At 41.1% G+C, this 14,290-nt stretch overlaps 1 protein-coding gene across 1 annotated transcript in view; it reads left to right on the forward strand.

Annotated features, from left to right (window-relative positions):
* The window catches only part of NTN4 (netrin 4), a 299,848-nt gene that overhangs the window by 201,324 nt on the left and 84,234 nt on the right, over nucleotides 1-14,290 (forward strand). Inside the window, exon 7 of the mRNA XM_044087633.1 lies at nucleotides 11,826-11,929. Coding sequence (XP_043943568.1) covers nucleotides 11,826-11,929 — 104 coding nt within the window. The remainder of the gene's footprint in view (nucleotides 1-11,825; nucleotides 11,930-14,290) is intronic.

Raw genomic sequence — 14,290 nt, forward strand, 5'->3', positions numbered from 1 at the left:
CTCTACTTTATACCTCTCCAATGTATACCAACCTAAGGCAATGTGATCTAAACAAGCTAGAGACTTGCTACAACACAATCGCCAAATTTGCCACAGGGGCATCCTACCATAGTCACCACTGTCTCTCACTTGCTGAACTGGGCTGGCTTGAACTCCCTCACCTCCTTCAATGGTATCAATTTTCACTCACCCACAAACTAGTAAACCATCCACTAAATGTCCCATCCCTCCAGAATCTACTCCAACCCTATCGCACCACCAGACCACTAAGATCCAGCAACAAAAATCACTTGCAGATCACTAAAGCCAATAACTCTGCTGGTGAAGCACTATTCTCTTGCACCATAGCCAAATTATGGAACTCCCTCCCACCCACAATTACCTCCATACCATCATGCACCCACTTCAAAACTTTACTAAAAGCGCACCTAAAAACATGCTGGCTATGCCCTTGCAACTCCCACTGTAATATCACCCACCCAATCCAATCACTACCTTTCTTTCCACTCCACTAACTACCTTGATTATAGCAAGCTCAGATGTTCATAAGCCAGTACTTATTATACAGCAGGAACTTCTTCTTGTAACATTTGTTAATGTCTGTTATGTACTTCACAGATAAAGATTCTACTTGTCTACTGATGTACTATGTTCTTCATCTGTAAAGATATTGTAAGTAATTGCTATGTAAATTGTTAATCGCTATGTAATCCAATGTAACTACTGTCTGTTTATTTTAACTGTGGAGTTTTTCTCCCCGGGCCTCCACTGAAAATGGACCTACGTCCAGTCGGACACTCCCGGTCAACAAATATAAATAAATAAATAAAATTAATTTTTACAGTGTAACATTAATAATGAGGAAACGGCAAAACATTGATCTAGTTAAAACAGAGCAATAGTCTTCACGCCATTATAGTAGCTAGTTGTGCAAGTTGGGAGGGTGGCCTAATGGTTAAGGTGTTTGCCTTACAAACACAAGGTACAGGGTTTGAATCTCACAGGGGATAATTGGCTAGGCTTAAAATGGCTCGCAAGGGCAGTTAGCCTAGTACTAATCTATGAACCTATGAACCTATGAACCTATGGACTGGTAAAATGGAGGCCAAGTAGAAAAAATTCTTGAACAATGTTTTTATAGAGTAAGCAACTGTTTGTTACACACAGAAATTTGTATATGCAGGTATGCATCATTATTAGGTGTAAGGCTGTGGGGGGGTAAGGGAGAAAAGAGGTATAGTGTAAGAAAAAGTAGCTGCAAGAGTAGGGAGGAGGTTGGAGGGTATGGTCTGCCAGCTGCCATGCATGGGCAGAGCCAGTTAGGGGCTTCTTGAGATGTTAAAACTTGGATGGGTTTGTGGTATTTATGATTTGTTGAGGGATGGTGTTCCATATTCTGGACATTTGGCTGAGTATGGTGAGTCTCCCAAACTGTTTGATTTAGTGACTTTTTAATAGGAATTTTAGATCTCCTGGTTCTATTGTTGGAGTAAGATTGTACAAGACTTTGGAGTGCTGGGCATCTTATTGTGGTATATGATATGGGCAGTTATTTGTGAGATAATTGGGTAGCTCTAGCCATTTTAGTTGGCAGAGAGCAGCACAGTGGTGGGATCTGTATGGGGAGTGTGAGATGAATACAGCGATCAAGTTATGTCTGTCTGTTTTAGGTTTTTGAAGATGGGCAAAGGTGTAGAGTGCGGTAGACATTAGGTGAGTCCTTGCAATTGATTGTCTGCCTTTTGTGTGTGTTTTTTTTGTGTGACAAGTGTTATGTTTGTCAAATATTAGCCTAACAATGGTGACTCCAAGTAGTTTGGTATATGAGACTGGTTTGATTTTTGGTTTTGGAAAAGTAGATGAGAAGGGGGTGTGATTAGTTTGCTTAGTTGAGAAAAGCATTAATTTTAGTCTTGTTTGGATTAAGAATAAGTTGACACAGGATTCAATAGCCATGAATTATTTTTGGGTCATATCTTTGAGTTATGAAAGGGGGTGCAGCAAAGATGAGAGAGGAGTCCTCTGCATATTGAACGATGGTGGCGAGGTTAATGGTGTAAGAGTTTTAGTAGTGCTGTAAGAGTTTTAGTAGTGGTGAAAAGAGGAATGGACCTAGAATTTAACCTTGTGGGACACCAACAGTGACTGGTAATGGGAGCTATCAAATAGGTAGTTGTGAAACCATGGTAGGGTTGTTTGGGTTAGGTTAAGAGAAGAGAGCTCTGAGTAGATTTTGTTGGGAAACTGCATCAAGCTTTGGACATATTTTTGACTTGGTTTATTGTATTGGTGTAACTTGGGGCGGTTATGGTGCTGTCTGGGACAGAATCCATATTGGGAGTTGGTTAGTAAGTTGCTACATATTAGATAGTCTGAGTTTGTGTGCACACTTTTTTTTCTACAGTTTTAGAATGTGGAGATAAATGGCAATAGGTCTATAGTTTGAAAGTTCTATTGAGGTGCTGCTTTTGTGCAGAAGGATGACATAGGAAATTTTCCAGAGTTTTATGGTTATGTTGCTCATTGATGGATCTGTTGATTAAAAGATTGGGTAAGAGTGTCAGCTGATAGCTTAAGATGTTCATTTGGGAGTTGATCTGCAGTAGGGGATGTGGGCTTCAGTTTATCAATTTTGTATGGTGCTTGTTTTTTATAGGTTAAAGAGAGAAAGAATTGGGGAATTGCATCTGTTCCTGCTGAAGTAAATGGGGATGAACTATGGAGTTTATAAAGTGCAAGTTAAGCTGAGTTGCTCTGCTTTCTGTAGTATTTGTAGTGGTTGGAGTTGAGGATTGTCTAGGTTCTAATAGTTTTGATAGAACTCCAGAATTTTTGAGGGATTATTTTGGTGTTGCTGGATCGTGGTTGTGTGTAAATTTTTTTTTCTGTTTTTTTTCCTTTTTCTTAGTTGCCGGTAACTGTCAAGGGTAGTTTGATGTTTGCTGATCTTAGTTTTGTGGATGTCAAAGAATTTCAGTGTTGAACAGCAGAGTCTAATTGGAGATTTCTTTTGTGAGAACCAGTCGCACTGTCATAATAAATTTAAATGTCAAGTGAACAATCTTTTTTGCTTCGTAATTCGTGTATGGGATTTTTTTGTGGGGCTTGGTTGATGTCTGAGTAGATGGGTGGGTAGATCGCTAAAGCTCTCAGGGAGGCAGCCAGAATTATAGATCAGCGAGGGTTTATTGGTTAGGGTCCAATCCAGTATAGACTGCCTTTTGTTGTGCTTGCCTAACATGTTTGGTGATTGTATTGTTTGGGTAAAACCATGTAGGTTTGTAAAGTTAGAAGGGCTGTCTGAAGTGCAATTTAGCCAGTTCATATTGAAATCCCCCATTATTATGGTCTCCTGGTTAAATGTAGAGGAGGACCAACGAAGGTTTGCAATAATTGATGAATGGGTCATTACTGGGAGGGATGTAGAGATGGGTCATTACCGGGAGGGATGTAGAGATGGATATTGTGTTGGGGGGGGTTAATTTCAAGAAGGGAGATAAATATTTCAGCATTAAGACCTGGAGCTTTCAAGTCTAGGTGTGCTAGCTTTAGTGCATCTTTGTATGTTTTGGCTATACATCCTCCTCGTTTGTGCACTTTATAGAGTCTATGGACATTATAGTCTGGGGTCAATATTTCATTGTCTTATGTAGGGTTTTAACCAGGTTACTGTCAAAATTGCTATATCGGGGGACTAGAGAGAGAGGGCTGCATGACATTTGTGTATCTTGTTTGAGGCTTCATGTTGATGGGCAGTATGTCCAAGCTGTTGTGTGGAAGGTTTGTGATAATGTGAGAGTGAATGGTGTATAGGGTTTGGTGTATTTTAGGGTTTGGGGCCTGGGTTATGGTGAACCTGGCCACTTAGTTTGATCTGTGGTGTTCTGTGTAGGAGTGGGTGTAGGTTTTGATGTACATTTATTTATGGACTGAATATTGAGATGGGTGACTGCATATCTGTATGTAAACAGCTCGGTCTTAGAGGTATTAAAGAGCTGTGGTGATATGGCAATGTTTTTGAGAAGTATGTGGTGAGGTGGGGAAGGGGTTAAGTGGGGGAATGAGTACTTGTAGTAATGAATATGATAGGTGGTGTTCTTGCGAGTAAGATGACAGAAATATGTAATAGTAACATTTTCTATAGAGGGAGTATTGTGTAGTAGTTAACCACTGTCAAGAAAAGTCTGTTATTTAAGCCTCTGCAGTGAGGTAATGTTCAAACAGTTATTTTGCTAGTTTATTTTTATTGTGAAGCTGAAACACTAATTTCTCATCTTTTTGGGGAGGGAGGAAAACTCAGTGGATTGCTGTAATGTTATATTTGATACCCATGCAAGTGTACAGACCAGTGTATAATTTTCTGATAAGAGACTCATTAAAATGCAGACAAACAGGGCTAGGGGATTCTGTAGTCATTGCAAACCTACACTTGCTGTCCAGGAGCTGAGGGGTCTGCTTGTTTTTCAAGTTCCACGAAGACTTTCAGTCTGGGACTACTTCAGGTTGAAATGCAATATGAGGGTCTTGCAGCTCAAAGCTAGAAGTCTAAATCTCAAAATGCACTTGCTCAAAGCACTCCTTAAAATGGAGAATATCAACATTTGTGCTGTAACAGAGACCTGGTTCAAGGCAGCAGAAAGCACCCCTGCACTACTAGGCTATAACTCATTCCACACCATTTGGCCCCAGAACTTGGACCGAAGCTCCAAATGTGGTGGTGTTTCCATATTCATAAAGGATATGCACACCTCTGGATGGGTAGCCCAACATAATGCATCTGAGATACTTCAGGTGCAGCTAATATTGGGTAAGACAACAATTCAGGTCATAGCCTGCTATAGGTCCCCAACCATGTCCCAAGACTCTCGCTCCACATTCCTAAGCACCCTGGAGAATATTAGGGACCAACCTAACACTCTCATACTGGGTGACTTCAACTACCCCTCCATTAACTGGGAAAACTACTCATGTACCAATACACTTCCCAACGTTTCCTGGAATTCCTTAATTCCAATGCCCTGGACCAGCTCATTCTTACCCCCACTAGGGGTAGCAACATCCTTGACCTGGGCATTACTAACATGGGCAACCGTTGCTCTACACCAATAGTCAACTCCTCTCTGGTTAGATCGGACAACAAACTAAATCCACATCCCCCAACCCACCCCCACAAAGGTAACCACCATGAAAAACTTCTCCGAAGCTAACTTTAGGGTCCTAAAAACAGAGATGGCTAATTTCACGGCACCCAAGCAAATGGAGAATAGTTGTATGACCAAATAATACACCAATGCACTGTATGAACACTTACACAGATGCATGGAACTCACTATACCCAACAGAACCAAGATGCTCTCCTCCAAAAAAAGAAAGCCAATCTGGTGGTCCCCTGCTATAAACAAACTCTACAACAGAAGGAGGAAACTGATGCGGAATAAGGTAAAGTCCCACGACCGGAAAATCTCTCTTATCAGCCTCAGCAAAAAGTTGAGATCCCTCATCAAATCATCTAAAGCTAGCTATGAAAACAGAATTGCAGCAGATAGTAAAGACAACCACAAGGCCTTCTATAGTTACATAAAGAATCTCCACGGCAATACCGAGACTTCTCTGAGCTACTGCACAATGTTACCGCCTATACCGAGCCAACAGATATTGCCAATATACTGGCTGACAGACTCAGTGCCAACTTTACCCCTCTTGTTCCCCAAATGACCAATCACAATACCAATAGGTTGCCAGGCACCCAGTATTACTGCTGCACAGGTTAAAACAGCACTGCCCAAGGCCAAGAATACAGCTTCTATGGGACCTGACAGTATCCACGGCTGTGTTCTACATGAGCTACAGAGTGATCTGGCACCTCACCTGTGTGCCTTGTTCAATTACAGCCTCACCTCAGGCTTTGTCCCTGCCAAATGGCACACTGCTACAGTCATCCCTCTCCACAAAGGAGGAGTGACTACAGACCCTGGGAACTATTGCCCCATTAACCTGACGAGTTTGGTATGCAAAGCTATGGAACATATTATCATGGACCCAATTAACAAAGATATAGGGAGGCTCCAAACTCTGGATCCTACACAGTTTGGTTTTGTGAAGGGTAGATCATGCCTGCTCAACTTGGTCAACTTCTTTGAGTCAGTCACCAGAGCTGTGGATGAAGGCAAGATGGTTTATACAGCCTACCTTGATCTGGCCAAGGCCTTTGATACCATTCCCCACTCAGGAATCATAGAAAAACTCACTAAGCTAGGCATCAACCCCTATATCACTAGGTGGGTTGCAAGCTGGCTCACAGAACCCATAGTGTGAAAGTAGCTGACTCCAAGCCAGACTGCAGACCAGTCACAAGTGGAGATCCATGAGGTTTAGTCCTGGGTCCTCTCCTGTTCGACAGCTACTTCTCTGAAGTCCAGGCCAACATGAAGGGACTCTGGCTGACAAAGTTTGAAGATGATTGCAAGTTGGGAGCTATTATTAACTCCCCAAGTGATGTTGACATCCTACAGAAATGCCTCACTGAGACCAATGACTGGTGTCAGAACCATAGCCTTAAGCTCAATGCCAAAAATTGTGTTGTCATCCCCCATGGGGAAAACCCCGGTTCCCTTGAATTACCACATCGACTGTAGTCCACTGAACACAGAAGGCATTATAAGAGATCTGGGAACACAGGTTGACAGCAACCTCTTTTTTGACTACCACATTGCATCTGTGGTCAGGAAGTCCTATGTGGCACATCTCATTACTAAGAATTTTGCATCCAGGAAGAAAGAGGTCATTGTCTCCCTCTACTCTTCCCTCATTAGGCCAATCATTGAGTACAATGCCCCATTTAGCATGTACCTCACTAGACACCTGCAACAACTGGAGAGGCCACAAAAGTTCCTCACAAAGAGGATCCTAGGCCTTAAACACTTGTCCTATATGAACAGATTCAAAATAACTCCCAACTATTCTCTATCTCACATCGCCTACTTAGAGGTGATGTCTGCTGAAGCAATCCCAATCCCTCCACACCACATGCTTCAGAGACCTCAACCACATTACCACAATCAAACGAACATGCTGGAGGGACAGGTTCATAACCCAGAGACTGCCTATGCTCTGGAATAGACTTCCCATACATGTCAAGCAGAGCACCTCACTGGCCCTCTTCAAGAGAAATCTTGATGAGTGGATGGGAAATAGAAAATTCACCCCAGGGGATCACTCCAGTGGTTCTACTAGACAGAGGTACTGGGAACTAAGGTAGGGTGGCACGATGCCAAGGTAATCCTATGGGCTAGGCTTGTAAAGGCTCCATGACCATTAACCTAGTACACACCTATGAACCTATGAACAAGGGGAAAAAGTGGTTCTATGTAGATTTTTTAATGAGGTCTAGTAGTGGAGCACAGCCAAGTGTTCTTGAGATAGTCCCTTAGTAATTGTTTAAATTTAGGAGTACTATAAGTGTTGAGAATGTGTTGAGGTATGTCATTCCAAGCTTTGGCCACTTTGTGTGAGCAAAGGGAATCCCCATAACTGTTATTTGACTTGCTAACCTTCAAGAGCAATTTGTTAGTAACAAATGGGATTCCAGTTTTGAAATATAAGTTCTGAAGATGTACCCTGGGATTCAGAAAAATCATTCTGCTGCTGTATGTAATGTCTTCTGTGGTCATATCAGTTTATGAGACGGTAGAAAATGCAAATACAAGGCGTGTTTATCCTCAATGTACAACATCTCATTATTGGCTAATTTGCATGTCTCTGAATTTGTCTTAATTACAGTCAGTGTTGAAAATCACATTTCAGTGGTCCATGCATCGCACTGGCACAAGCAACCCCTTCATTTGCTTTCCCACACATACACTCACAGACACCCCCCCCAAACACACAGACCAACATGTATTCAACATCATACACCCCCCCACACACAATCAAATGAACTCAAAATACCCTTTCACACTTATACACACACACACACACACACACACACACACAAGCACAAACACGCACACACGCACACACATGCATGCACACACACGCATGCACACTCACGCACACACACACATGCACGCACAAGCACACACACACACACAAGCACACACACACACACACAAGCACATGCACACACACGCATGCATGCACACACACACACACACATGCACGCACAAGCACACACACAAGTACGCACACAGACACACAATAAGCACACGCACGCACACACATGCACACGCACACACACATGCACGCACAAGCACACACACTCAAGCACACACAAGCACACACACACACACAAGCGCGTGGACACACACACAAGCGCGCGCACACACAAGCACACGCACACACGCAGACATGCACAAGCACACACACACAAAAAAAGCACACACCCACACACACAAGCACACGCACACACACGCATGCACTCAAGCACGCACACACGCACAAGCACACACACAAGCACGCACACACATACAAGCACACACAAACACATGCATGCACACACACGCACGCATACGCACTCACCCACATACACACACACACACATGCTCTCAGTCCACTACATAACCCCCTACTGTGACCTCTCAGGCAAACATATACTCACACACACAGTCATTCCAATCCATTCATATCCCTGCAGACATGCACCACACTGCAATACACACCCACACACTCACACAACCCCCACCACTACCTCTCTACATGACTACCCTAAACTTCCCTGCAATTTGGTCTCTCCCAATTACTTGAGCTGGTGATTGCCATTTTTTAGCCATGTTAGTTATCATAGTCAGCCATGTTACCCAGACAAGCGATTCTGCAGGAATTTCTTCTTCCTCTTTCCTCTTCCTACTAGTCTGTGGCTTCGTGTCAGTGGTGTGCAGGTCCCTAATATTACCGATGTAAACAGCTTTTCACTTGTACTCAGCATTTAAACTGCATTTACTTCACTTGGAAGAGCTTTGTTTGGTGTTGCAACTTATTTGTGGGACTTTGGTTTTAAAAGCAGTGTCTTTCCTCAAGCCTGCGAATACCTTTACTTGATACTGCTCCAACTCCTGGAATTACACCTGTTCTCTATTGTATAACCAGTTTACATTAAAGTATGTTCTAAGCTCATACCACAAATTATCTTACTTTGTCTACTGTACAGAATACCTGCATACCACTGAGACCCCCCCCCACCCCACTCACCTGTTTACAAACCTTGCCTCTGTCTCTCTTTGCCATCTATAAGTTAGTCACTACCCTGGTGTCAACTCTCTCTTAGTTAGCTATACTCTTTTTGTTTTTTTTGTTTGTGGTTTCTTTTTAACTGTTTTTATCTTACTGCAAATACCTGTGTATAACTCGCTATAACATCTTTTCCTTCTCTGTCGGCACCTTCCCACCTCTTCTACTTACCTGCTGACTCTCACTGTGTGCTTCTTACGGTTTCCCTCCTGGCCTGTTGATTGTTTCTTGTGGTGAGTGCCATTTTCTGGCTCAGAATACCCCTTTACTCTCCTGTCTATCTCACTCTGCATATACTACATTTCCCTGCATCCCCCTCTACCTTCCTGTCTATCACACTCTGCATATACTACATTTCCCTGCATCCCACTCTTTCTTTCTCACCTTTAATCCTCTGGGGCATTTTTAAACTGTTAGTGTTTCTGCGCCATTTTGTTTTCCTCTTCCTACTAGTCTGTGTCTTCATGTCAGTGGTGTGCAGGTCCCTAATATTACCGATGTAAACAGCTTTTCACTTGTACTCAGCATTTAAACTGCATTTACTTCACTTGGAAGAGCTTTGTATGCTGTTGCAACCTATTTGTTGGACTTTGGTAAGCATCTTTTCAAATATTTGTGAAGTAATGGCTTGGCTGAGTTATTGTCTCATGCCACACAAGTGAAACGTTGTACATAGGTTATTTTTTATCTGCTTTTGGATACATTTGTACTTAAGTAGCAATTGCTCTATTGCACACTTTTACCACATATCTGTAGATTGCAGTTTGAATTTCTTTAGCAGTGTTAACTGGTGACAGTTGGTTTGTAGAATTTAGGTATTACATTATTGGGCATTTAGCTTGTACAGTGACTGCTTTATGGCAAGACCTCTATGTCAAATACTATTAGTAGCAGTCTTATGAATGTGAAGTATAGCTCACTTTGTTTAGTTCTAAGTTCTGTTGTTGTGAGACTGCCAATTGTTTTAACTGCTTAACCTGGCTTGTAGAATTCAAGAGTTAAAGTATAGAATTTCTGTTTAGCTATATTCTCATATTTCAGTTAGTTTGATTAGTTCAACTACAAAATGGCATATGTTTACTACATGAACTACAGCAGACATTTTTATTGTCAGTTGTTTTACACTAAGACATCATGGTTAATAGCTTTACCATTGTTATGTGAAAGTGTTATAGTAGAAGTAAGTTACTGAACGTTTGTCTCACACTGTTACTGCTCTAATCTGTAAAGTTAATATCATATGTGCTTTACTTTATTTATTTCTGTACTTTTCTTATTTTATCTCAACTAACTCCTCTCTAGTTGTTATCAGTATGAGATCCATATTAAAACAGCATTTGAAATCTATTTAAAAAGGACCAACAGCCAATCAAAATCAAGTATTGGGTCTACACCTTCTTAGGGCTGGTTTTAAAGTTAATACAACATCAAGCCTTGGTGGCCGCGTTGCTGTTTTAATATGGATCTGATGAAGAGCAGTTTTTGTTTGAAAGCGCTCATCCTTGGTTTCTTGAATTAAAGTTTTATTGTTTTTATGCCATGGTGGCCCGAGTGGGTTCTTTTACCAATAGTATTATTAGCTTGTTGGTCACTTTGTTAAAAAATCCAGACCCATAAAAGTTCTGGATGCCATAAGGAGGTTTGTGTGTGAAATGGAAGTATAGAAAACAGGAGTTATAGGCAGCATGAACGTTTTAAGTAAAATGGGTATGTGCTATTGCACATCCAGAACATTTATACATATTCACTAAGAGATGATATAAAAATTAGCAAAGAAACTGGAATTTTTTTATGATTAGCAGGAACTAGTCATACCAAAAAAAAAACACACAAGTATATATATATATATATATATATGTGTATATATATTCTCTATCTCAGACACACACACACACACACACACAGACACAGACACACACAAAACAAATCTATGCCATTTGATCTACTCACAAGTGATTGAAATATAACTGATAACATACTTCATCTAAAACTGCAAAACACATAAAAAAATGGGTGCCTTGCTAAACACCCTAACATACACACATATATGTAGGACTCCACAGTTGCAGAAAAGGAAAAACACTGAAAGTGCACTACCACCTCATGCTGTCTAATACACTGTAGTAAAATAAACTGCAATATTACTTATAAATCTGTAAGAAAACATATACTGAATGATCACAAAATCATTACCCTTCCAAATTACCAAAGTTTTAATTGCTACTGTGTACTGAAGACCATCATTAGGTCAGCTGTGATTCAGCGACTCTTTAGACTACTTGTGTTTAGATAAAATGATAAACTACTTGAAGACAAGCCACACGCTCGCACCCCCCAACACACACACACATACCTACACATATGCATATAGTAAATATCAGCATATTGTCATGTGTCGGTGCTACTGGTCCTTAACTTATTGCAATTACATGTTTGTCTTATAATAATTAATAAAAGGAAAGCAGAAAAATGTTGACATTTAAAAATGTATAAATACTAAAGTACAAGATAAAAAATAAAATGGACTTGCTGTTGTAAATGTATTCCATTTATATTTCCCAAGAGAAGAACTAATTTTAAGTTGTATGTTGCCTTTACAGTAGACCAGATGTAGAATTTCTGGACTTTCACTCTATGCTTAATATGAATGAATCAGCTTGGAAATGGGAAGATTTACAAGGATTCTCTGCGCTTCAGCACCCAGGTGAGAAATGACATTTCAAAATATATATTTTAGTACATTTGTTGTGATGCTAGAAATCAGTTGGGCAAGTGCAATTCTTTCAAATTGATGGACTTCAGGAAGCCTGGCTGCCATAACCATATGTTGGCACATTCTACTTTCCACCCCTGCATCAGACATTTTCTTATAGATCAGGCAGAAGTCGCCCCTAAGTAACCTGTAATACAAAGAAAATAATGGTATTTCCCAAAGCTTTTCTGAATAGTTCAAGTTAAACTTTTTCAGTTCTTTAATTTTTCTACTAAGGAACTGCTATACCTTTTCAAGTTTTTTTTTCTGTAGAGTTACTCCTACTGCCACCTGCGTTCTAAAAAAGAAAGTTTTTCTGCTTTAGTTCAGTTATACACCATCACATCCATATTGGCAGCTCTTCTTATGGACAAACATGAAACTGCATCAAACAAAAATGTAAAAAAACAGTTATGCAATATTCATAAAAACTGCATGAATAAGATAGGCAGCAGTTTTGTATGGGTGTGAGACAGTAACTGATTTGGGTAAAAGAGTGGCTTCCATGTATGCTGCTGTGTTGCCAGAGACATCATCATCAGCCCCCTTTTCCCATTTTCTACATGGGTCAGGGCGCCGTGTTAACTGTTACCATCTCTCTATTCAGTGCCTCACTCCTACCTTCTTCAACACTCATGCATAACTGTCGTAGGTCTTCTCTCACACAATCTAGCCACCTCTTTGCTGGATGCTCTTGTTTCCTTTTGTCTTCCTGTCTGTCCCAAATCTTCTTCGCCAGACTGTCTTCTGGTTTTCTGCACATATGCCTGAACCACCATAATTTCTTCTCTTTGATCTTTTCTGCAATCAAAGCAACTTTGGTCTCTGCTCTTATGTCCTAATTTCATTGCCCATTGCACAGTGTACATCCTACCACCCATCTCAGGCACTTCATCTTCTTCTCCTCAAGCTTACTCAACTGCTCTGCCTTTGCTGCCCACGTTTATGTACCATACAGTAGTACCGGTCACACCACTGTTTTGTATGCCTTACTTTTATGCTTCTTTCACTTCTATCATACACTACCCCCTGACAATGCTGTGCCACTTGGCTGCAGCCCTTCTGATTCTAACTTTGACCTCCTCATTCCGATTTCCCTTCCCCTTAACCACCCCTCCCAGATACTTGAAACTGTTTACCTGTTCCACTAATTTCCCTTCTATCTCACTTCTCAGCTTCTTCTGATTTCCCCCATTTACTGTCATTAAAACTGTCTTATCTCTATTCAGTTTCAACCCATGTGCCTTCACTTTTGTATTCCATTCCTCTATCCTTTGCTGAAGTTCTTGCTCAGAGGTTGCCTGTAATACCACATTGTCTGAATAGGGCAACTTTGTTGATCTGTCCCCGCCGACCTGTTTGATAATGTAGTCCATCACTAATACAAACAGCAGTGGGATCAGAGCTGAATGCACACCCAGTCCCACTGGGAACCCCTCTGTAAGACCAAACACTGTTCGTAATTGAGTCATTGGGTTCTTGTACATAGCTTGCACTAATTTTATCACTGTTTCTGGGACTTTGAACCACCACTCTTTCCAAAAGCTGGTAGAGTGCCTCTGATGCCTTGTTCTTTGCTATTGCAACTCCTTTCTTAAGCTCTTTGTTAGCCAGCCAGTATTTTTTCTCAACAGGGTCTATATTTTCTATCTCCCATTTTCCTGCAGTCGTCCTTTCATTTGATGACTTCCTGAACTTTTGCGCTCCACCACTAGCTTTCCTTATGTACCTTATTTCCATACCTGGCTTAGCTGCATATCTGTTCTATAGTCCTCACACATGTTGTTTTGAGGAACACAATTCTTCTACAGCTTCACCTATTTCTTCTTCTTCTTGAGGTACTAGAGCCCTGAACAATTGAACTGTTTGATTTCTCTCCAGAAAGCTTCCAGGTCTTCAGCCTCATCTTTGTTGACCTTAGAGCTTTCTCTGACCACTGCTTGAAGCTTATTGTGGTAATCAGTGATTTATGCTGTCTGAGGAAGTCTATTTGAGTTTCATGTTGGCTACTTTTGCACGTCATCTAGTGAATGTATGTCCTTCCCAACCATGTGCTGGCTACTCTATCAAGCCATTTGCCAGACAGAAGTCTAGAATGGTTTCTCCTTCTTTATTCCTTCTGATCCACCTACATGAACACAAGAGGTCCTTATATCTTGTTCTGGCTGTCCTGATATGTGCCAACGGAAGAAACGAAGCAAACTAGTGAAACAACCAGGCAAAGGGGGCTTCCGACTAACACCAACAACACCAACAATGCAGCCTGTGTCAAAAGTTGCTTAGAGGAAGGTGTAAATATTTTAAATTTCGTCA

This window comes from Protopterus annectens, chromosome 11.part0, assembly GCF_019279795.1.
Source record: "Protopterus annectens isolate FY-2018-M chromosome 11.part0, PAN1.0, whole genome shotgun sequence".
In the NCBI taxonomy this organism is placed as follows: Eukaryota; Metazoa; Chordata; order Ceratodontiformes; family Protopteridae; genus Protopterus; species Protopterus annectens.